A 22,428-nucleotide genomic window follows, 5' to 3' on the forward strand; every position below is an offset into this window, starting at 1 on the left:
TTTGACTAGGCTTTTAAGACATTTAAATGTTTCCCCATAAACCACTCGAGTGTTGCTTTAGCAGTATGCTTAGGGTCATTGTCCTGCTGGAAGGTGAACCTCCGTCCCAGTCTCAAATCTCTGGAAGACTGAAACAGGTTTCCCTCAAGAATTTCCCTGTATTTAGCGCCATCCATCATTCCTTCAATTCCGACCAGTTTCCCAGTCCCTGCCAATGAAAAACATCCCCACAGCATGATGCTGCCACCCCCATGCTTCACTGTGGTGTTCTTGGGGTGATGAGAGGTGTTGGGTTTGCACCAGACATAGCGTTTTCCTTGATTGCCAAAAAGCTCAATTTTAGTCTCATCTGACCAGAGTACCTTCTTCCATATGTTTGGGGAGTCTCCCACATGCCTTTTGGCGAACACCAAACGTGTTTGCTTATTTTTTAGGCTTTTTTCTGGCCACTCTTCCATAAATCCCAGCTCTGTGGAGTGTACGGCTTAAAGTGGTCCTATGGACAGATACTCCAATCTCCGCTGTGGTGCTTTGCAGCTCCTTCAGGGTTATCTTTGGTGTCTTTGTTGCCTCTCTGATTAATACCCTCCTTGCCTGGTCCGTGAGTTTTGGTGGGCGGCCCTCTCTTGGCAGGTTTGTTGTGGTGCCATATTCTTTCCATTTTTTAATAATGGATTTAATGGTGCGGCGTGGGATGTTCAACGTTTCAGATATTTTTTTATAACCCAACCCTGATCTGACTTCTCCACAACTTTGTCCCTGAACTGTTTGGAGAGCTCCTTGGTCTTCATGGTGCCGCTTGCTTGGTGGTGCCCCTTGCTTAGTGGTGTTGCAGACTCAGAACAGGTGTATATATACACTGAGATCATGTGACAGATCATGTGACACTTAGATATGCAGACGACACACAATTCATGTTCTCCTTTCCCCCTTCTAATAACCAGGTGGCGAATCACATCTCTGCATGTCTGGCAGACATATCAGTGTGGATGTCGGATCACCACCTCAAGCTGAACCTCGGCAAGACGGAGCTGCTCTTCCTCCCGGGGAAGGACTGCCCGCTCCATGATCTCGCCATCACGGTTGACAACTCCATTGTGTCCTCCTCCCAGAGTGCAAAGAACCTTGGCGTGACCCTGGACAACACCCTGTCGTTCTCCGCTAACATCAAAGCGGTGACCCGATCCTGCAGGTTCATGCTCTACAACATTCGCAGAGTACGACCCTACCTTACACAGAAAGCGGCACAGGTCCTAATCCAGGCACTTGTCATCTCCCGTCTGGATTACTGCAACTCACTGTTGGCTGGGCTCCCTGCCTGTGCCATTAAACCCCTACAACTTATCCAGAACGCTGCAGCCCGTCTGGTGTTCAACCTTCCCAAGTTCTCTCATGTCACCCCGCTTCTCCGCACATTCCACTGGCTTCCATTTGAAGCTCGCATCTACTACAAAACTATGGTGCTTGCCTACGGAGCTGTGAGGGGAACGGCACCTCCTTACCTTCAGGCTCTGATCAGACCCTACACCCAAACGAGGGCACTACGTTCATCCACCTCTGGCCTGCTAGCCCCCCTACCTCTACGGAAGCACAGTTCCCGCTCTGCACAGTCAAAGCTATTCGCTGGGAGAAGGACACAACAGAGTTGTCAACTGTGATGGCGAGATCATGGAGCGGGCAGTCCTCAAAAGTAATCCCCTGTTGTGGTTTAAGCATTGCTGTGAACACAGAAAATCAAATGTTGTTGTTGTTCTATTAAGAAAGTTTGAAAGAATTGGGGAAAACCTGAAGAAATTGGGGATATCTGAAACCTGGAAAAACAAAACTGAGAAAATGGAATCTGGGAAAAAAAAACAGAAGACTGCACTTTAGAGTGTTTGTCATCCTGCAGCACAGCATTTTGGGGGAATTTGAGGTCAGGTCCAATATTGACTATTCACACAAGAGGGAAAGAAGTTGGGCCATCCTAGAAATGTAATATAATATACACAATTCTGCAAATGCTTTTATCCAAAGCGACTTACAGTCATTCGTGAATACATTTTTACGTTTTGGTGGTCCCGGGAATCGAACCAACTATCCTGGCGTTGCAGTACTCTACCAAGATGCATGACATGGTTAGAAATGTTTTGTGAAGCCTCAATAAAAAAAATTGTCAGGCCTTTATTAATTTGTCAGGCCTTTATTAAGCGGTGCTTATGCCACCCTTTATATTTTACATAGTGGGTTACATTTGACATTGGTGTTTATGTGACACAGTTATGCCACATTTATGAACCCTTTATAAAGCATGACACACAGTTCTAGATAATTTGTAACTCATTTATGTAGTGTGTATGAAGGCTTTATGAAGGCTTTATGAAGCCTTTATAAACTGCATGTCATTTAAAGCGGGACCCAATTTTGACTTAAATCGGCTTGAAAATTGTAAGGCAACAAAATAGGAAAAATGCCAAGGGGGGTGAATACTTTTGCAAGCCACTGTACCCAAGAAGAATCGAGGCTGTAATTGCTGCCAAAGGTGCTTCAACTAAGTACTGAGTAAAGGGTCTGAATACTTACGTAAATGTGATTTCAGATTTTTATTTTTAATACATTTGCAAACATTTCTAAAAACCTATTTTTGCTTTGTCATGATGGGGTAGTGTGTGTAGATTGATCAGGGGGGAAAAAACGATTTAATCAATTTTAGAATAAGGCTGTAACGTAACATACTTTCCGAATGCACTGTACAGACAGGTTTCGAACACATTTAAATACATTTTAATGGCTTCAACACTATCCATTCAGTAATGACATAAAACGCAACCTCCATGGAATCCATATGGACTGTGTGTGAAAGTACAAATAACTGAAACTCAATTCAACTGTTTAGTTGTGCAAATGCAGGGGGGCTGCAGACAAATTTTAAATGTTTGTGAGAGGTGAGCATGTTATCTTTATTCCATGATAGAAAGCCATGTCCATGTTTACTCTGTTCATTACATTCCTATCGGTCTGTAATGTTCAGAATTGTAGGCATGTGAACTGATCGGGATGAGTACGTCTACAGTCTAGTTCCTCTAGGAGTCCAATACTCTCTACTCGTTACTAGGATTCTAGGAGACAGCATTCTAGAACTGTATTTCTATACTGAGCAATCATGAGTAAAAACGTTTAGAATAACATTTATCCTAGCAGAATTAAAGTATAGAGACTTAAAATAGACAAATGATCTACTAAACAGCAGTCAGATATGCAATAGCCAAGTGCCCTTTCACCCATCTTAGTAAAACAGTAACAAAACAACAACACTTTAAGTACATTCAACTGCCCTCTGCTGACAACACAACAGACCATATGCTGACAACACAACCTCCACATGCACCCAATCTAAAAAGAATCTTAAGCTATCCTAGCTCCAGACACAATACAACACAGCTCTATATCCGTATACACGTGCATAGGCTAGAGTAGTAGCCGTCATCTAGATTTACAGGACCAGCTGGGGATTTTTTGTGGGTTGAGGCAGTAGCCGTTTCCCAGAACACACTATCCCACACATCTTGGTCTCTTTCTCCTGCTGTCTGTCTTACTTTGTTGAGACATGGCTCCGTAATACCCCTTATTAACTACCTACCTAGCTTACGTCCCAAATGGCACCCTCTTCCCGATGGGCCCTGTTCAAAAGTAGTGCACTATATAGGGAATACGGTGCTTTTTGGGACAGACCTTTATAGCTAAATGTGATTACCATTACGGTGATAGTTAGCTAATGTGGCTGAGCCACTGTCTGGAGGAGTACCCGGAAGTGAACGTATTGGTCTGTGTTGTGGTGTGGTGTGTGGGTGCCTAAGGGTCTTTTAGACTTACAAAATGTGTGAAGTTGGAAGGTAGTGTGTGTTTTACTAATAATTGTGCACAACCAATATGAAGATGTGGGTAAGTTGGTATGCAACAGGAACATTATTAACCAGTAGCTATAGAGAGGTTCTCTTTGGTGCTGTACTACTCAGCACCTGAAGAAACCCTAAAATCATGTGAATGGTACCTCCTCTGCTGCTCCAGCTCCTCTGGGGAGGGTCCATTCTGGACAGGGCGAGGGAGAGAGGAGTATCCTGAGGATAGAAACAGACAACGAGTGAGTAATGTGTATTTTAGCGGTCCTGTTTAAATACTTTAAAAAATGCATCCTTCCCTTCTCCTTCTGACAAAATCTATCCAATGGTGTTAGGTAAAAGCTGGAATCCTTAATGGTGAAACAGCCACGTCCGTTTGCGATATTAGAAGAAGTCACTGCAAACAACGAATACTGTTTATCCCCCTAGACATCACTGCAATTTGTTTTATCAGGTTATGCGATGCTCCTCACCTCCGCCTTCTTCAACAAAACCAAAACAATAACAACGGCGGTGGGGTGGACGGTGGTGCTGTTTCCCCTACTGTGGATTCCAGATCACCGATTGCAGCAAGAAAGCAAGAACAAAAAGGAAGCAGGGCCAGAGATTTTCTATTGCAGAAAAAGAAAGAGAGAACCCTGTGTCTCCATCCAGGTGCTAGAAAAGGCAGGCGAGCAACCTTACCTTCTATTTATTTAACATGTACAGTGAATAAACGAAAAACGCGTTTCACGTACAAATTAGTTTTTCGATATATTTTTGGATATCATTTATTTTGTTCCTACCAATGATGTATTATATTTTTGTCCTATATTATGGTTCCTACCCGAGTCGCCGAGAGCACTCAGCACCTCCAGGGCGTGCATCATGCCGTTGGCAAAGAGGGCGGCGTCCTCCTTGCTGCCAAAGTTCAGCCCCCACACCTGCCGGGCGTCCCGCCACTGGTGGAAGTTGGTTGTGGCCTGATTGTACTTCAGACCCTTGACGATTGGACAGTTGATCACCACCTGGGAGTGTCAAGCAGGAAGTAAAAGACAATTAGAAACTATGAGTGGAATTACAGTATGCGTTCACTGAGAGAATGTGTGTGTGTGTGGAATATAGCATGTGTAGGTAAGTAAACACTGGAGAGGGAACCTAGATTGTCTTTATAGCCTTTGTATTTCAAAATTGTTTCCCCCCCTCGTATCCCTTCATGCTCATCTATTGCTATTGCTATTGATTAGATGATGGTGCAATATGTGTACAAATCCACTGGGAGGTGTCAAAACAGCATTATCATTTACTATCCTTAAATCACAGAGACGGCAACAGGTTGTTTATTCCTAATTTGTGGTAACACCATATCTATAGCAGTGGGAAGTAGCAGCACCCCTGATAAATCAATAATAAATAATAAAAATATATATATATTATTTAAATCCCCTGCAATTAGCGAACTAGGCCTTCATTACTCTTGTATTAGCGGAGAAAATATATATACCCCCTCCCCCCCACCCCCACCCCCCGTTGACAGCACCCCCAACCAAAAACATCTTCCTGCGGCCATGACCATATCACAGTATTTGTGTGCCCCATTCCAACAAGCTCAGTCTCACGTCAGTATTAGACATTCAACCATGTTTTACAAATGTCAAATTTCTAAGTTATTCCAAACGTTTCAGTTATTCTAAATGTTTAAGGTTAAGTTTAGGCATGAACTCCGAATTCTTAAGGTTAGCCATTAACTCTGAATGGTTAAGCTAAGGGGTAATGTTTAGGATAGGCTTAAAACAAAAATATAAAAAATAACTTTCTATCACTAGATTCGAACATGCAACTTTTTGAACCAGAGGCAGATGCTTATGCCCATCTACAGTCGTGGTCAAACGTTTTGAGAATGACACAAATATGAATTTTCACAAAGTCTGCTGCCTCAGTTTTGATGATGGCAATTTGAATATACTCCAGAATGTTATGAAGAGTGATCAGATGAATTGCAATTAATTGCAAAGTCCCTCTTTGCCATGAAAATGAACTTAATCCCCCCAAAACATTTCCACTGCATTTCAGCCCTGCCACAAAAGGACCAGCTGACATCATGTCAGTGATTCTCTCGTTAACACAGGTGAGAGTGTTGACGAGGACAAGGCTGGAGATCACTCGGTCATGCTGATTGAGTTAGAATAACAGACTGGAAGCTTTAAAAGGAGGGTGGTGCTTGAAATCATTGGTCTTCCTCTGTTAACCATGGTTACCTGCAAGGAAACACGTGCCGTCATCATTGCTTTGCACAAAAAGGGCTTCACAGGCAAGGATATTGCTGCTAGTAAGATTGCACCTAAATCAACCATTTATCGGATCATCAAGAACTTCAAGGAGAGAGGTTCAATTGTTGTGAAGAAGGCTTCAGGGCACCCAAGAAAGTCCAGCAAGCGCCAGGACTGTCTCCTAAAGTTGGGGATCGGGGCACCACCAGTGCAGAGCTTGCTCAGGAATGGCAGCAGGCAGGTGTGAGTGCATCTGCACGCACAGTGAGGCCAAGACTTTCGGAGGATGGCCTGGTGTCAAGAAGGGAAGCGAGGAAGCCACTTCTCTCCAGCGAAAACATCAGGGACAGACTGATATTCTGCAAAAGGTACAGGGATTGGACTGCTGAGGACTGGGGTAAAGTCATTTTCTCTGATGAATCCCCTTTCCGATTGTTTGGGGCATCCGGAAAACACCTTTTCCGGAGAAGACAAGGTGAGCGCTACCATCAGTCCTGTGTCATGCCAACAGCAAAGCATCCTGAGACTATTCATGTGTGGGGTTGCTTCTCAGCCAAGGGAGTGGGCTCACTCACAATTTTGCCTAAGAACACAGCCATGAATAAAGAATGGTACCAACACATCCTCCGAGAGCAACTTCTCCCAACCATCCAAGAACAGTTTGGTGAAAGTGATAACTAAGTGGCTCGGGGAACAAAACATCGACATTTTGGGTCCATGGCCAGGAAACTCCCCAGACCTTAATCCCATTGAGAACTTGTGGTCAATCCTCAAGAGGCGGGTGGACAAACAAAAACCCACAAATTCTGACAAACTCCAAGCATTGATTATGCAAGAATGGGCTGCCATCAGTCAGGATGTGGCCCAGAAGTTAATTGACAGCATGCCAGGGCGGATTGCAGAGGTCTTGAAAAAGAAGGGTCAACACCGCAAATATTGACTCTTTGCATAAACTTAACGTAATTGTCAATAAAAGCCTTTGACACTTATGGAATGCTTGTAATTATACTTCAGTATACCATAGTAACATCTGACAAAAATATCTAAAAACACTGAAGCAGCAAACTTTGTGAAGACCAAGACAGTGCTCACTGTTTCCCCTAGATGCCAGTTTCCACGTCATCTCCCGACGTTCTCAGACATGGATGGACGTCGAATACTGACTTGTATCACGGCTGACCTGCCTGGCCTCATCTGTGGAATGAGTGAAGCTGAGGTGCATTTGAAAACAGAGCTTTTAGTGAAACTGTGCTTATATGTTAAACTATGCTAGGCTAAGTCTCTCTAGTCACTTGTGCTACTAGTAGTGTGGACCATCCATTGCCCTTTCCAAAGCAATAGCGCTTTTGGAAACTGTGCTTAGATGCTAGGCTAGGATAAGGTAAACTAAAAGTAGCCTCTAGGTTAGGCTAGGCTAAGCTAGGTCTCTCTAGTCTTAGTGTGGGTCCTCCACTACCCTAGTGAGAGAGGAAGGTGTTAGCTCGAGAGCAGAGGTAGTAGCACACAGTAAACAGAAGTGAAGGCGGAGAGAAAGAGGAAGACAGCTGACACATACAACCCACACTATACTAATGAGACTAACCTCAAGGAGCAGAGAGGATGCTTGCTGCATGTTCACAGTCTGCAGCAACAGACAGACTGAAATGACAAAGCCTAACCACCAATCTCTGAGTGTGACAGGGCAAGGAAGAGCCCATGGAACTGGTTCCCATATGGTGTTATAGCACTGATGTACAGCAACACTCACAAGACTTACAGATCAGTCTGTCAAATAATGTTCAAGTCAGTCAGTTAGACTGTCCAAAGAGGTCCCAGACCAGTTGGAAAAATGTTACCCTCCAAGCCCCGCATTGTTGTCTCCTGTGTATGTGTTCATATGTATGTATATGTGTATATATACACAGTGCATACGGAAAGTATTCAGACCCCTTGACTTTTTCCACATTTTGTTGTGTTACAACGTGGGATTAAAATTGATTTCATTCTCATTTTTTGTCAACGATCTACACAAAATACTCTAATGTCAAAGTGTAAGAAAAATCCTAACAATTGTAAAACATTCATGAAAAATAAAACTAATATATATTTTTTGGGGGGTAGATCAGCTTTAATATTGCAGATAAATTGTAACTTCCATCAATGTAATTGTCTGCATCACTTCCAATCCCCCATATGTTTTTTTCTCATATATATATATATATATATATACACACACACACACACACACACACACTTATACACATGCATATAAATACATATACAGTTGAAGTCGGAAGTTTACATGCACTTAGGTTGGAGTCATTAAAACTTGTTTTTCAACCACTCCACATGTTTCTTGTTAATAAACTACAGTTTTGGCAAGTCGGTTAGGACATCTACTTTGTGCATGACACAAGTAATTTTTCCAACAATTGTTTACAGACAGATTATTTCACTTCTAATTCACTGTATCACAATTCCAGTGGGTCAGAAGTTTACATACACTAAGTTGACTGTGCCTTTAAACAGCTTGGAAAATTCCAGAAAATGATGTTATGGCTTTAGAAGCTTCTGATAGGCTAAATTAACATAATTTGTGTCAATTGGAGGTGTACCTGTGGATGTATTTCAAGGCCTACCTTCAAACTCAGTGCCTCTTTGCTTGACATCATGGGAAAATCTAAAGAAATCAGCCCAGTCTGGTTCATCCTTGGGAGTATGGGACCATGGGACCACGCAGCCGTCATACCGCTCAGGAAGGAGACGCGTTCTGTCTCCTAGAGATGAACGTACTTTGGTGCGAAAAGTGCAAATCAATCCCAGAACAGCAGCAAAGGACCTTGTGAAGATGCTGGAGGAAACAGGTACAAAAGTATCTATATCCACAGTAAAACGAGTCCTATATCGACATAAGCTGAAAGGCCGCTCAGCAAGAAAGAAGCCACTGCTCCAAAACCGCCATAAAAAAGCCAGACTACAGTTTGCAACTGAACATGGGGACAAATATCGTACTTATTGGAGAAATGTCCTCTGGTCTGATGAAACAAAAATAGAACTGTTTGGCCATAATGACCATCGTTATGTTTGGAGGAAAAAGGGGGCATCTTGCAAGCCGAAGAACACCATCCCAACCGTGAAGCACGGGGGTGGCAGCATCATGCTGTGGGGGTGCTTTGCTGCAGGTGGGACTGGTGCACTTCACAAAATAGATGGCATCTTGAGGAAGGAAAAATATGTGGATATATTGAAGCAACATCTCAAGACATCAGTCAGGAAGTTAAAGCTTGGTCGCAAATGGGTCTTCCAAATTGACAATAACCCCAAGCATACTTCCAAAGTTATGGCAAAATGGCTTAAGGACAACAAAGTCAAGGTATTGGAGTGGCCATCACAAAGCCCTGACCTCAATCCTATAAAACATTTGTGGGCAGAACTGAAAAAGCGTGTGCGAGCAAGGAGGCCTACAAACCTGACTCTGTTACACCAGCTCTGTCAGGAGGAATGGGGCAAAATTCACCCAACTTATTGTGGGAAGCTTGTGGAAGGCTACCCGAAACATTTGACCCAAGTTAAACAATTTAAAGGCAATGCTACCAAATACTACTTGCGTGTATGTAAACTTTTGACCTACTGGGAATGTGATGAAAGAAACAAAAGCTGAAATAAGTCATTCTCTCTACATTTATTCGGACATTTCACATTCTTAAAATAAAGTGGTGATCCTAACGGACCTAAGAAAGGGTGAAGCATGGAGGTGGAAACATCATTCTTTGGGGATGCTTTTCTGCAAAGGGGACAGGACGACTGCTCCGTATTGAGGGGAGGATGGATGGGGCCATGTATCGCGAGATCTTGGCCAACAACCTCCTTCCCTCAGTAAGAGCATTGAAGATGGGTCGTGGCTGGGTCTTCCAGCATGACAACGACCCGAAACACACAGCTAGGGCAACTAAGGAGTGGCTCCGTAAGAAGCATCTCAAGGTCCTGGAGTGGCCTAGCCAGTCTCCAGACCTGAACCCAATAGAAAATCATTGGAGGGAGCTGAAAGTCCGTATTGCCCAGCGACAGCCCCGAAACCTGAAGGATCTGGAGAAGATCTGTATGGAGGAGTGGGCCAAAATCCCTGCTGCAGTGTGTGCAAACCTGGTCAAGACCTACAGGAAACGTATGATCTCTGTAATTGCAAACATAGGTTTCTGTACCAAATATTAAGTTCTTCTTTTCTGATTTATCAAATACTTATGTCATGCAATAAAATGCAAATGAATTACTTAAAAATCATACAATGTGATTTTCTGGATTTTTGTTTTAGATTCCGTCTCTCACAGTTGAAGTGTACCTATGATAAAAATTACAGACCTCTACATGCTTTGTAAGTAGGAAAACCTGCAAAATCGGCAGTGTATCAAATACTTGTTCTCCCCACTGTCCATATCCTTTTATAAAATATATTTCCCTTTATTACTTTCCAACCCCACGACCCCTTCTCTAATTGGAGTAAACCAGTGAACAACAACACTTAGGCCTCTACTTCCAGCTTATACATACTATATAAATTTTATGGACACAGTCAATTTTACAATAATTATATTTTGTTTGTTTTTACTCCTGAACAGTATGCTTTACATTAGTTATCTTGTTGTTATTAGTTGTTGTTAGTTGTTATTAGTCCCATCCTTCAGCTCCATTCAACACCTCCCATCTATCTCTTAACACCATCCATATTGGATTTCTATTTGCCATATATTTTTCAACTGTAATCTAATGTCTCACAAAAGTTCTGAACCCTTCTATTCTCATTGTTTCTACACTAATATATCTTGATTAGATAAGTATTCAACACCCTGAGTCAATACATGTTATTATCACCTTTGGCAGCAATTACAGCTGTGAGTCTTTCTGGGTAAGTCTAAGAGCTTTCCACACCTGGATTGTGCAACATTTGCCCATTATTCTTTTCAAAATGCTTCACGCACTGTCACATTGGTTGTTGATCATTGCTAGACAACCATTTTCAGGTCTTGCCATAGATTTTCAAGCAGATTTAAGTCTAAATTGCTAACAAAAACATATGGAAATGTCTGCTCTACCCAAAATTACAACCAAATAATTGCAGCCTTACCGCAAAAGTGGAAGAGGAAAGTGGAAGGGGGAGAAAGTAAGGAACTTGTCTGTCGGCCTTACATTAAAGAACATAATTGGTTAAGGAAAACTGTGATAAATAAAAAAGTATATCAGTTTCACTTAAGGACCAAAGGATTGACAGCCGTCCCATATAGATTGCAAAGTAGTTGGGAAGAGATCTTTGACGTACCGATCCCATGGCATAGTGTTTATGAACTGACACGCAAAACGACACCGGATTCAAAAATTAGAATCTTTCAATTTAAATTATTATATAAAATTCTTGCTACCAATAGAATGTTATTTATATGGGGGATACAATCTTCCCAACTTTGCAGATTTTGCTGTGAAGAGACAGAATCATTAGATCATTTGTTTTGGTTCTGTCCATTTGTAGCTTGTTTTTGGACACAGGTCCAGGAATGGCTAAAGGATTGCAATATTTACCTGGAACTAACCTTGCAGATAGCATTACTGGGTGATCTGAAAAGTCATAGTCAATCAATCAATAATATAATAATACTTTTAGCAAAAATGTTTGTTTTTAATTCACAATCTGTAGAAGCAATGAGAATAGAAAGGTTCAGAACTTTTGTAAAACATCACAGTACGGTTGAAATATATATGGCAAATAGAAATCCTATTTGGATGGTGTTAAGAGATAGATGGGAGGTATTGAATAGAGTTGAAGGATGGGACTAATAACAAATAACAACAAATAATAACAAAGATAGCTAATAATGTAAGCATACTGTGTCCATAATAAGTATATAGGTTGTATGTTGGGAGCTTTTGGGAAAGAGCACAGTTAGAAAGATATGGCATATAGAAGCAAACCGGATGGACATCATGAAAATCATCGGAGAGGTTGAGAGTAGAAGAAGTTCAGGAGCAAAAAAAAAAATACTAAAAAAAATATATATATATATATATATATATATTTTATATATATATATATATATATATATATATATATATATATATATAATATAATTATTGTAAAATTAACTCTGTCCATAAGGTGTAGATAGTAAGTATAGACCGGAAGTAGAGGCCTGGGCATTGTTGTTCACTAATTTACTCCAAGTAGGGAAAGGATGGTGGGGTTGAAAAGTAATAAAGGGGAGTATATATATATATATACACAAATAAAAATAAAAACATGGGGGATTGGAAGTGATGCAGACAATTACATTGATAGAAGATACAATCTATCTGCAATATTAAGCTGATCCATTCCCCAAAAAATAAAAAAAAGTCTAAATTGTAACCTGGCCAGGAATATTCAGTGTCTTCTTGGTAAGCAAATCCAGTGTAGATTTGACCTTGTGTTTTAGGTTATTGTCCTGCTGAAAAGGTGAATGTATCTCCCAGTGTCTGGTAGAAAGCAGATGGAACCAGGTTTTCCTCTAGGATTTTGCCTGTGCTTAGCTCCATTCCGTTTCTTTTTTATCCTGAAAAACTCCCCACTCCTCAACGATTACAAGCATACCCATAACATGATGCAGCCACCACTATGCTTGAAAATATGGAGAGTGGTACTCAATAATGTGTTGTATTGGATTTGCCCCAAACCTAACACTTTGCATTCAGGACAAAAAGTTATTTGCTTTGCCAATTTTTTTTGCAGTATTACTTTAATGCCTTGTTGCAAACAATTGGAAAAAAAGTATTCTGCACATGCTTCAATCTTTTCACTCTGTCAATTAGGTAAGTATTGTGAAGTAACTACAATGTTGTTAATCCATCTTCAGTTTTCTCCTATCACAGCCATTAAGCTAACTTTTTTAAAGTTAGCTTTTTTAAGCAAATTTTTACTCCTGAACTTATTTAGGCTTGCAATATCAAAGGGGTTGAATACTTTTTGACTCAAGACATTTCAGATTTTCATTTGTAATGACATTATGGGGTATTATGTGTAGGGCAGTGACAAAACAATCTCAATATAATACATTTTAAATTCAGGCTGTAACACAACAAAATGTGGAAAAAGTCAAGGGGTGTGAATACTTTCTGAAGGCACTGTGTATATACAGTATATACTGTAAAATGCTTTTGATCTTGATGAGCCACCGTAGTGGTTCCTCCCAACCCCTCAACAGCTGTAGCCGTTATAGATACCCACTGGGAATACACTGGTTGAATCAACGTTGTTTCCACGTCATTGCAATGAAATTACGTTGAACCAACGTGGAATAGACGTTGAATTGATGTCTGTGCCCAGTTGGTAGCTAGTTCGCTTGATGAGAAGTCGGACAGAAATACTTGATGAAAGACGTGAAAACTGTCTCAGGCTAAACAAACAGCTATATTGCTCAATCGAATATCAGACAGTGCCTCCTAGGAATTTCTCTGTTCATGGTGTGTGTGTGTGTACACTAGTTACCTGCTGGTCGGCCTGTATCTTGCGTCCCACCACTCGGAATGTGTTGGCCACTGGGTTGTGGTAGATCTGGACCCTGCTGAAGGCCTGGCCCCCTGCACCTGCCGGCACCCAGCGCTTGTTAGCATCTTCGTACAGCATGACCGTGGCCCGCGCCTGGCAGATACTAGACTCACTGAGAGAGAAAGAGAGAAAGAGAGGGGGGGGACAGAGAGACAGAGATGGAGGAGATGAGAGGGGAAGGGAAGGGATAGAAGGGTGGAGGAGAGGGACAGAGAGCGAAAGAGATGGAGGAAGAAGAGAGATGAAGGGAGAGAGAGAGAGAGAGAGAGAGAGAGAGGGAGAGATGGGGAGATGAGAGGGGAAGGGGAAGAGAGTGACCGAGAGATAGAAACATGGAGAGTGTGGAGGGGAAGAAAGAGATGGGGGGAGGAGAGAGAAAGGGAAGGAATTAATTCAGTCATCTCCAACGAGGAAGTAACAAGATGGCCCATTTCTGGGTATTGAGTGCAGTCAGTGCACTGTTGTGGACATTGCTTTGTTGTCGATGTTGCTTATGGCAGTAAGAGCAAGATGAGGAACTTCAGGATGGCTAAAAGAGATTACGAAGCAATGTTTTACAGTAAACAGATACGGCCACTTATGCCTTTTTAGCACTGTTTTTCTGGAAGCTGTGCTGCGCCATTTTCTCTACATTTTCCCTCATGTGGGCCAGCCCCCTAGCAATTCGAGTTCTAGCCAATGAGCTTCAGCCCCTCGCCATTTGAGTGACAGTTAGCAAGATGCCCACACAGCAGAGAGAGAGCAATGACGTGGTGCACATATCTGTATATACACTACATTACCAAATGTATGTGGACACCTGTTCGTCGAACATCACATTCCAAAATCATGGACATTAATATAGAGTTGGTCCCCCCTTTGCTGCTATAACAGCCTCCACTCTTCTGGGAAGGCTTTCCACTAGATGTTGGAACATTGTTGCGGGGACTTGCTTCCATTCAGCCACAAGAGCATTAGTGAGGTCGGGCACTGATGTTGGGCGATTAGGCCTGGCTCGCAGCCGGCGTTCCAATTAATCCCAAAGGTGTTTGATGGGGTTGAGGTCAGGGCTCTGTGCAGGCCAGTCAAGTTCTTAAACAACGATCTTGACAAACCATTTCTGTATGGACCTCGCTTTGTGCACAGGGGCAATGTCATGCTAAAACAGGAAAGAGCCTTCCCAAACTGTTGCCACAAAGTTGGAAGCACAGAATCATCTAGAATGTCACTGTATGCTGTAGCATTAAGATTTCCCTTCACTGGAACTAAGGGGCCTAGCCCAAACCATGAAAAACAGCCCCAGACCATTAGTCCTCCTCCATCAAACTTTACAGTTGGCACTATGCATTGGGGCAGGTAGCGTTCTCCTGGCATCCGCCAAACGCAAATTCGTCCGTCGGACTGCCAGATGGTGAAGAGTGATTCATCACTCCAGAGAATGCGTTTCCACTGCTCCAGAGTCCAATGGCGGCGAGCTTTACACCACTCCAGCATTTTGGAACTCGGTAGTGAGTGTTGCAACAGATGATTTTTACTCGCTGCGCGCTTCAGCACTCAGCAGTCCCGTTCTGTGAGCTTGTATGGCCTACCACTTCACAGCTGAGCCGTTGTTGCTCCTAGATGTTTCCACTTCACAATAACAGCACTTACAGTTGACCAGGGCAGCTCTAGCAGGACAGAAATTTGACAAACTGACTTGTTGGAAAGGTGGCATCCTATGACGGTGCCATGTTGAAAGTCACTGAGCTCTTCAGTACGGGCTATTCTACTGCCAATGTTTGTCTATGAAGATTGCATGGCTGTGTGTTCGATTTTATAAACCTGTCAGCAACGGGTTTGGCTGAAATAACTGAATCCACTCATTTGAAGGGGTGTCCACATACTTCTGTATATATAGTGTATGTGAGGTAGTTAGCAATTTCCAGGGACCACTTTTGGCTCATGAGCACTACTATGGCCGGGACAATACCAGTATTGCGATATTTATACTCATTGGTCCTTTAAAAACCTGCTGTATGTAAAATATTGTGCGCTATAGCTTGGGAAATAAATAAATGTGACTCTGGATGACAACATAATGATGTTTGTTTCCAACATTAGGGCTGTTTTCCTAAAGAAGTTCAATCCTCTTAGTGTTTTGTTTCCTTGCCACGATACGAACGAGTATCGCAATACTGGTATCGTCCCGGCCCTAAGAACTAGAGGCCTTCACATCTAGTCCAAAAAGTTGGACCTGTTCCGAAATGGACCTGGGGCTTTCCCACCCGGACCCGATGTGCATAAATAAATAAAAATTATATTGGAGACCCGTTCCTAACGGACCCGGGGACAACTAGATCCGTTCCGTATAGACCTGGTCGGATCCATACCTGGTCGGATCCGAGTGAGGTAAGCAGTAAGCAGCTGATAACGTGCGAGGGTGAGGAGGTAGAGAGAGGTGATGTTCTAGCAGGGGCCGTGCTATGTCACACACAGTGTGTGTGTAGGCTGCTGTGAGTGTGAGCGAGTGACACGGCGAGCAGGGAGGATGGCGGGAGGGATGAGATACAGCAACCAACTAAGCCAACTCACGCTTTAGTAGACTAATAGCTGCCATAGAGTAGCTAGGTTATTTATCATCCAATATGATTACATAGTACCGGTCTTGACTGCATCAAATCGGGAGAAGCTAATTAAGCTAGCTAGGCTAAATCGAGGTACGCGCTTTCTCGTCCTACACAGTTACAAACAACAACAACTCCATTCAGAATATTAAGTAGCAGCCTACCTGTTGCCACTTGGTCGTTGTAGCCTGTTCTTCTTCCTTTAACTTTTAATTCCATCATTTTAATTCCATCTTCCATTGATTAGGTATCTCTTAACTTGATGCTCTATGACTGTAGCCTATTGCAGCTTTGATGACTTATGATTGGCCAACAACAACAGCAATCAACACGCACCACTCTCGTGAAAAGCAAGAGCAGCAGCATAAATTATACAACTTCTCTCTCAACTGTATCAGTCATGTTCGGATCTGTACGGGTACTTCAGGACAAGTCAGTTAAAATTACACATACCCGAGAACCGTGACAATCATATCAGATCTGACCCAGACCCGTGACATTATTTAGAATTCTGGATCCGGACCCGCTCGGGTCCCAGATCGGGTCTTCGTGTATAGTCCGTGAAGACCTCTACTAAGAACTACTGGCTAAAAAGTATACAAATGTACCGGAGAATCTCTTTAAGAGGGTGCCATTGTGGATTCTCTGTCTCAGATTCTGCTACCATGCAAGGTCACACGTGGCGTCGCCACGGTAACGCGTGTGAGAAAGTCTCAGCTACTTCCTCCTCCTCCGCAGTGTGTCTGTGGTGTGAGACGTGAAACAATCTCTGACTTCCTGACCAGGGGAATCCGAACCCTGAAAAACTTCCTGCTCTCACAAACTGCTGCCTAATATGGTCTGGCTCAGTGGCCTTGGCTCGCCCTTGGCTTCGGCACACTGCAAACACACAGGCATACACACGCACAAAGGTGCAGGCGTCAAATGCACACATCGCATCCACACCAGGATATGCACCCCAAAAAACACACAAGTATGCACACAGGCACACACACACACGAGGCGTTATGTTCAGAGGATGCAGGATTTAATCTTATTTCAATCCACCTCAATTAGGCAGAGACTAAGCCTTTCTGCCATCTATTACGCTACGTTATCTGACAAGCATTTGAGTGAGTACAGTGATTTTAAAATAATCATGACATCAACCTAAATTCTGCAGGTTCTTTAACGAAAAATCATGACATGACTGCATAACTGTTTCGGAGACACACTTTTACCTAAAAGGCTACCTGAAAAACAACAAGGTGACAAGAGTATGCAACTGTAATATGCAGTCAGATATGAAAGGGTTGAAGACTAAAAGCAGTATTTGATGCTCAGGTCTGCCTATAGAAGGCACTGCAAATTCCTGTTCTTCACGTGTGTCTGCCTTTCTACTCACCTCATTTTCCCTCTCTTCACCAACCTCTCCCTCCCTCTCTCCCTCCCCCTCTTGGTTTCTAGGAGTTGTGCTGTATCTGGGGTTGAGTTTGTTTACAGAGCCTATGGTGCCTGTGGACACTGTGTGTGTGTCCAGCCCTGCAGCAGTGACAACAAACACATTCACAAATAGGCCTACCAGTGCTGCATAGAAAGTCAAATAGACAGAGACACACAAACAAGGACACACAGGTAATTGAAACACCCACATACAATAGCAGAGCCACTAAAGTTCTTGAACGTGTCAAATAATAGTGGCAAGTGTGTATAGGGCTTACTATCAGTTCTCTCAAAGTACTGTTCACTGACCCTAAATCAGAGAGCCTGACTCAACTACAGTGTTGACTTGATCTACGAGTATTGAAAGATTTAGCGTTCTGCTCAGCTCATGTCCAAGGCCAAATGTGCTGTATGCTACTGAGAGAGAGGTCATAATCTTATCATCACTTTCACACGCTTTTGTCTTCGTGTTTGTGTCTAGGCTTAGACAGGAAGTACACATACACTTGTGCACACATACACACGTAGACACACACAATTTCACACACACACAATCTCTCTCACAGCACACACACAGTCACACCTAACTCCATCAAAACAGAAAGACACAGACAGATAAACAGACACTAGTTGACAGACAGACAGAGAGACAGACAGACAGTCAGACACTAGTTGACAGACAGAGACAGTCAGACACAGAGAGACAGTCAGACAGACACTAGTTGATAGACAGACAGAGAGACAGTCAGACAGACAGACAGACAGACAGACAGACACTAGTTGATAGACAGAGAGACAGAGAGACCTTTGTACTTTAACTATTTGCACATCATTACAACACTGTATATAGACATAATGAGACAATTGAAATGTATTTATTATTTTGGAACTTTTGTGAGTGTAATGTTTACTGTTCATTTTTTATTGTTTATTTCACTTTTGTTTATTATCTATTTCACTTGCTTTGGCAATGTAAACATATGTTTCCCATGCCAATAAAGCCCCTTAAGTTGAATTGAAATTGAATTGAGAGACAGTCAGACAGACACTAGTTGACATACAAACAAAGAGACAGACAGAGAGACAGTCAGACAGACACTAGTTGACATACAAACAGAGAGACAGACAGAGAGACAGTCAGACAGACACTAGTTGACAGACAGACAGACCGAGAGACTGTCAAGACAGACACTAGTTGACAGAAAGACAGCCAGTCTGACAGACACTAGTTCACAGACAGACAGAGACCAACAGAGAGAGAAACAGAAAGACAGACAGAGACACAGAGAGCGAAAGACAGACAGACATTGCCGGATGGTGGTAGAGATGTGACAATGATTGATGGAGCGGCATCAGAATGAAACATGCGATGAGTCGAGTGTAGACAAACATTCAATGTTGTTGCCACTTCCTCTTCCTGGTTAAGAGCCACACTGCAACTTCCTGCTCACTGGGAGAATGAATGCTATCAAATATACTGGGTGAGCTTTAGGGTGAAGTTGCCCTAGATGCTGATCTTGAGTCAGTTTTGCATGTTCCACACTGATGGTTAAAGTAAGGTCCTAAATCTGATCCTAGATCTGTACCTACTAGGGGAAATTTCATTCCGGAGCCCTGTTCACTGGGGAATGCTATAAAACACACTGGGTTAGCATCAGCATCAGCTCTTATAATGAATATGTGCTCTGTTGAGTGACTAAAGAGGTAAACTGCAATAGGTTAACCTTAGCTTAGCACACACACACTTAATTACATCGAAACGCAAAAGAGAGAGAGATATATGAAAGTCATAGGCCAATATAAAATTATATAGACCAATTGTGAGATTCATTTATTCTCTCTCTCACATACATACATATATATATACATACACACACACACACACACACACACACACACACACATACATACAGTGGGGAGAACAAGTATTTGATACACTGCCGATTTTGCAGGTTTTCCTACTTACAAAGCATGTAGAGGTCTGTAATTTTTATCATAGGTACACTTCAACTGTGAGAGACGTAATCTAAAACAAAAATCCAGAAAATCACATTGTATGATTTTTAAGTAATTAATTTGCATTTTATTGCATGACATAAGTATTTGATCACCTACCAACCAGTAAGAATTCTGGCTCTCACAGACCTGTTAGTTTTTCTGTAAGAAGCACTCCTGTTCTCCACTCATTACCTGTATTAACTGCACCTGTTTGAACTCATTACCTGTATAAAAAGACACCTGTCCACACACTCAATCAAACAGACACCAACCTCTCCACAATGGCCAAGACCAGAGAGCTGTGTAAGGACATCAGGGATAAAATTATAGACCTGCACAAGGCTGGGATGGGCTACAGGACAATAGGCAAGCCGCTTGGTGAGAAGGCAACAACTGTTGGCGCAATTATTAGAAAATGGAAGAAGTTCAAGATGACGGTCAATCACCCTCGGTCTGGGGCTCCATGCAAGATCTCACCTCGTGGGGCATCAATGATCATGAGGAAGGTGAGGGATCAGCCCAGAACTACACGGCAGGACCTGGTCAATGACCTGAAGAGAGCTGGGACCACAGTCTCAAAGAAAACCATTAGTAACACACTATGCCGTCATGGATTAAAATCCTGCAGCGCACGCAAGGTCCCCCTGCTCAAGCCAGCGCATGTCCAGGCCCGTCTGAAGTTTGCCAATAACCATCTGGATGATCCAGAGGAGGAATGGGAGAAGGTCATGTGGTCTGATGAGGCAAAAATAGAGCTTTTTGGTCTAAACTCCACTCGCCGTGTTTGGAGGAAGAAGAAGGATGAGTACAACCCCAAGAACACCATCCCAACCGTGAAGCATGGAGGTGGAAACATCATTCTTTGGGGATGCTTTTCTGCAAAGGGGACAGGACGACTGCACCGTATTGAGGGGAGGATGGATGGGGCCATGTATCGCGAGATCTAGGCCAACAACCTCCTTCCCTCAGTAAGAGCATTGAAGATGGGTCGTGGCTGGGTCTTCCAGCATGACAACGACCCGAAACACACAGCCAGGGCAACTAAGGAGTGGCTCCGTAAGAAGCATCTCAAGGTCCTGGAGTGGCCTAGCCAGTCTCAAGACCTGAACCCAATAGAAAATCTTTGGAGGGAGCTGAAAGTCCGTATTGCCAAACGTCAGCCTCGAAACCTTAATGACTTGGAGAAGATCTGCAAAGAGGAGTGGGACAAAATCCCTCCTGAGATGTGTGCAAACCTGGTGGCCAACTACAAGAAACGTCTGACCTCTGTGATTGCCAACAAGGGTACTAAGTCATGTTTTAAAGAGGGGTCAAATACTTATTTCCCTCATTAAAATGCAAATCAATTTATAACATTTTTGACATGCGTTTTTCTGGATTTTATTCTTGTTATTCTGTCTCTCACTGTTCAAATAAACCTACCATTAAAATTATAGACTGATAATTTCTTTGTCAGTGGGCAAACGTACAAAATCAGCAGGTGATCAAATACTTTTTTCCCTCACTGTGTGTGTGTGTGTGTATATATATATATATACACACAGAGTGGGGGAAAAAAGTATTTAGTCAGCCACCAATTGTGCAAGTTCTCCCACTTAAAAAGATTAGAGAGGCCTGTAATTTTCATCATAGGTACACGTCAACTATGACAGACAAAATGAGAAGAAAAAAATCCAGAAAATCACATTGTAGGGTTTTTTATGAATTTATTTGCAAATGATGGTGGAAAATAAGTATTTGGTCAATAACAAAAGTTTCTCAATACTTTGTTATATACCCTTTGTTGGCAATGACACAGGTCAAACGTTTTCTGTAAGTCTTCACAAGGTTTTCACACACTGTTGCTGGTATTTTGGCCCATTCCTCCATGCAGATCTCCTCTAGAGCAGTGATGTTTTGGGGCTGTCGCTGGGCAACACAGACTTTCAACTCCCTCCAAAGATTTTCTATGGGGTTGAGATCTGGAGACTGGCTAGGCCACTCCAGGACCTTGAAATGCTTCTTACGAAGCCACTCCTTCGTTGCCTGGGCGGTGTGTTTGGGATCATTGTCATGCTGAAAGACCCAGCCACGTTTCATCTTCAATGCCCTTGCTAATGGAAGGAGGTTTTCACTCAAAATCTCACGATACATGGCCCCATTCATTCTTTCCTTTACACGGATCAGTCGTCCTGGTCCCTTTGCAGAAAAACAGCCCCAAAGCATGATGTTTCCACCCCCATGCTTCACAGTAGGTATGGTGTTCTTTGGATGCAACTCAGCATTCTTTGTCCTCCAAACACGACGAGTTGAGTTTTTACCAAAAAGTTCTATTTTGGTTTCATCTGACATTCTCCCAATCCTCTTCTGGATCATCCAAATGCACTCTAGCAAACTTCAGACGGGCCTGGACATGTACTGGCTTAAGCAGGGGGACACGTCTGACTCTGCAGGATTTGAGTCCCTGGTGGCGTAGTGTGTTACTGATGGTAGGCTTTGTTACTTTGGTCCCAGCTCTCTGCAGGTCATTCACTAGGTCCCCCCGTGTGGTTCTGGGATTTTTGCTCACCGTTCTTGTGATCATTTTGACCCCACGGGGTGAGATCTTGCGTGGAGCCCCAGATCGAGGGAGATTATCAGTGGTCTTGTATGTCTTCCATTTCCTAATAATTGCTCCCACAGTTGATTTCCTCAACCCAAGCTGCTTACCTATTGCAGATTCAGTCTTCCCAGTCTGGTGCAGGTCTACAATTTTGTTTCTGGTGTCCTTT

General features: G+C 42.8%; 1 protein-coding gene across 1 annotated transcript in view; it reads right to left on the reverse strand.

Annotated features, from left to right (window-relative positions):
• LOC121580122 (vasodilator-stimulated phosphoprotein) overlaps window positions 1-22,428 on the reverse strand; it is a 43,455-nt gene that overhangs the window by 13,169 nt on the left and 7,858 nt on the right. The window contains exons 2-4 of the mRNA XM_041895175.1: window positions 13,617-13,788; window positions 4,705-4,885; window positions 4,031-4,097 (exon numbers count right to left, since the gene is read on the reverse strand). Of these exons, the coding sequence (XP_041751109.1) occupies window positions 4,031-4,097; window positions 4,705-4,885; window positions 13,617-13,788 (420 nt within the window). The remainder of the gene's footprint in view (window positions 1-4,030; window positions 4,098-4,704; window positions 4,886-13,616; window positions 13,789-22,428) is intronic.

Source organism: Coregonus clupeaformis, chromosome 13, assembly GCF_020615455.1.
Source record: "Coregonus clupeaformis isolate EN_2021a chromosome 13, ASM2061545v1, whole genome shotgun sequence".
Lineage (NCBI taxonomy): Eukaryota > Metazoa > Chordata > Actinopteri > Salmoniformes > Salmonidae > Coregonus > Coregonus clupeaformis.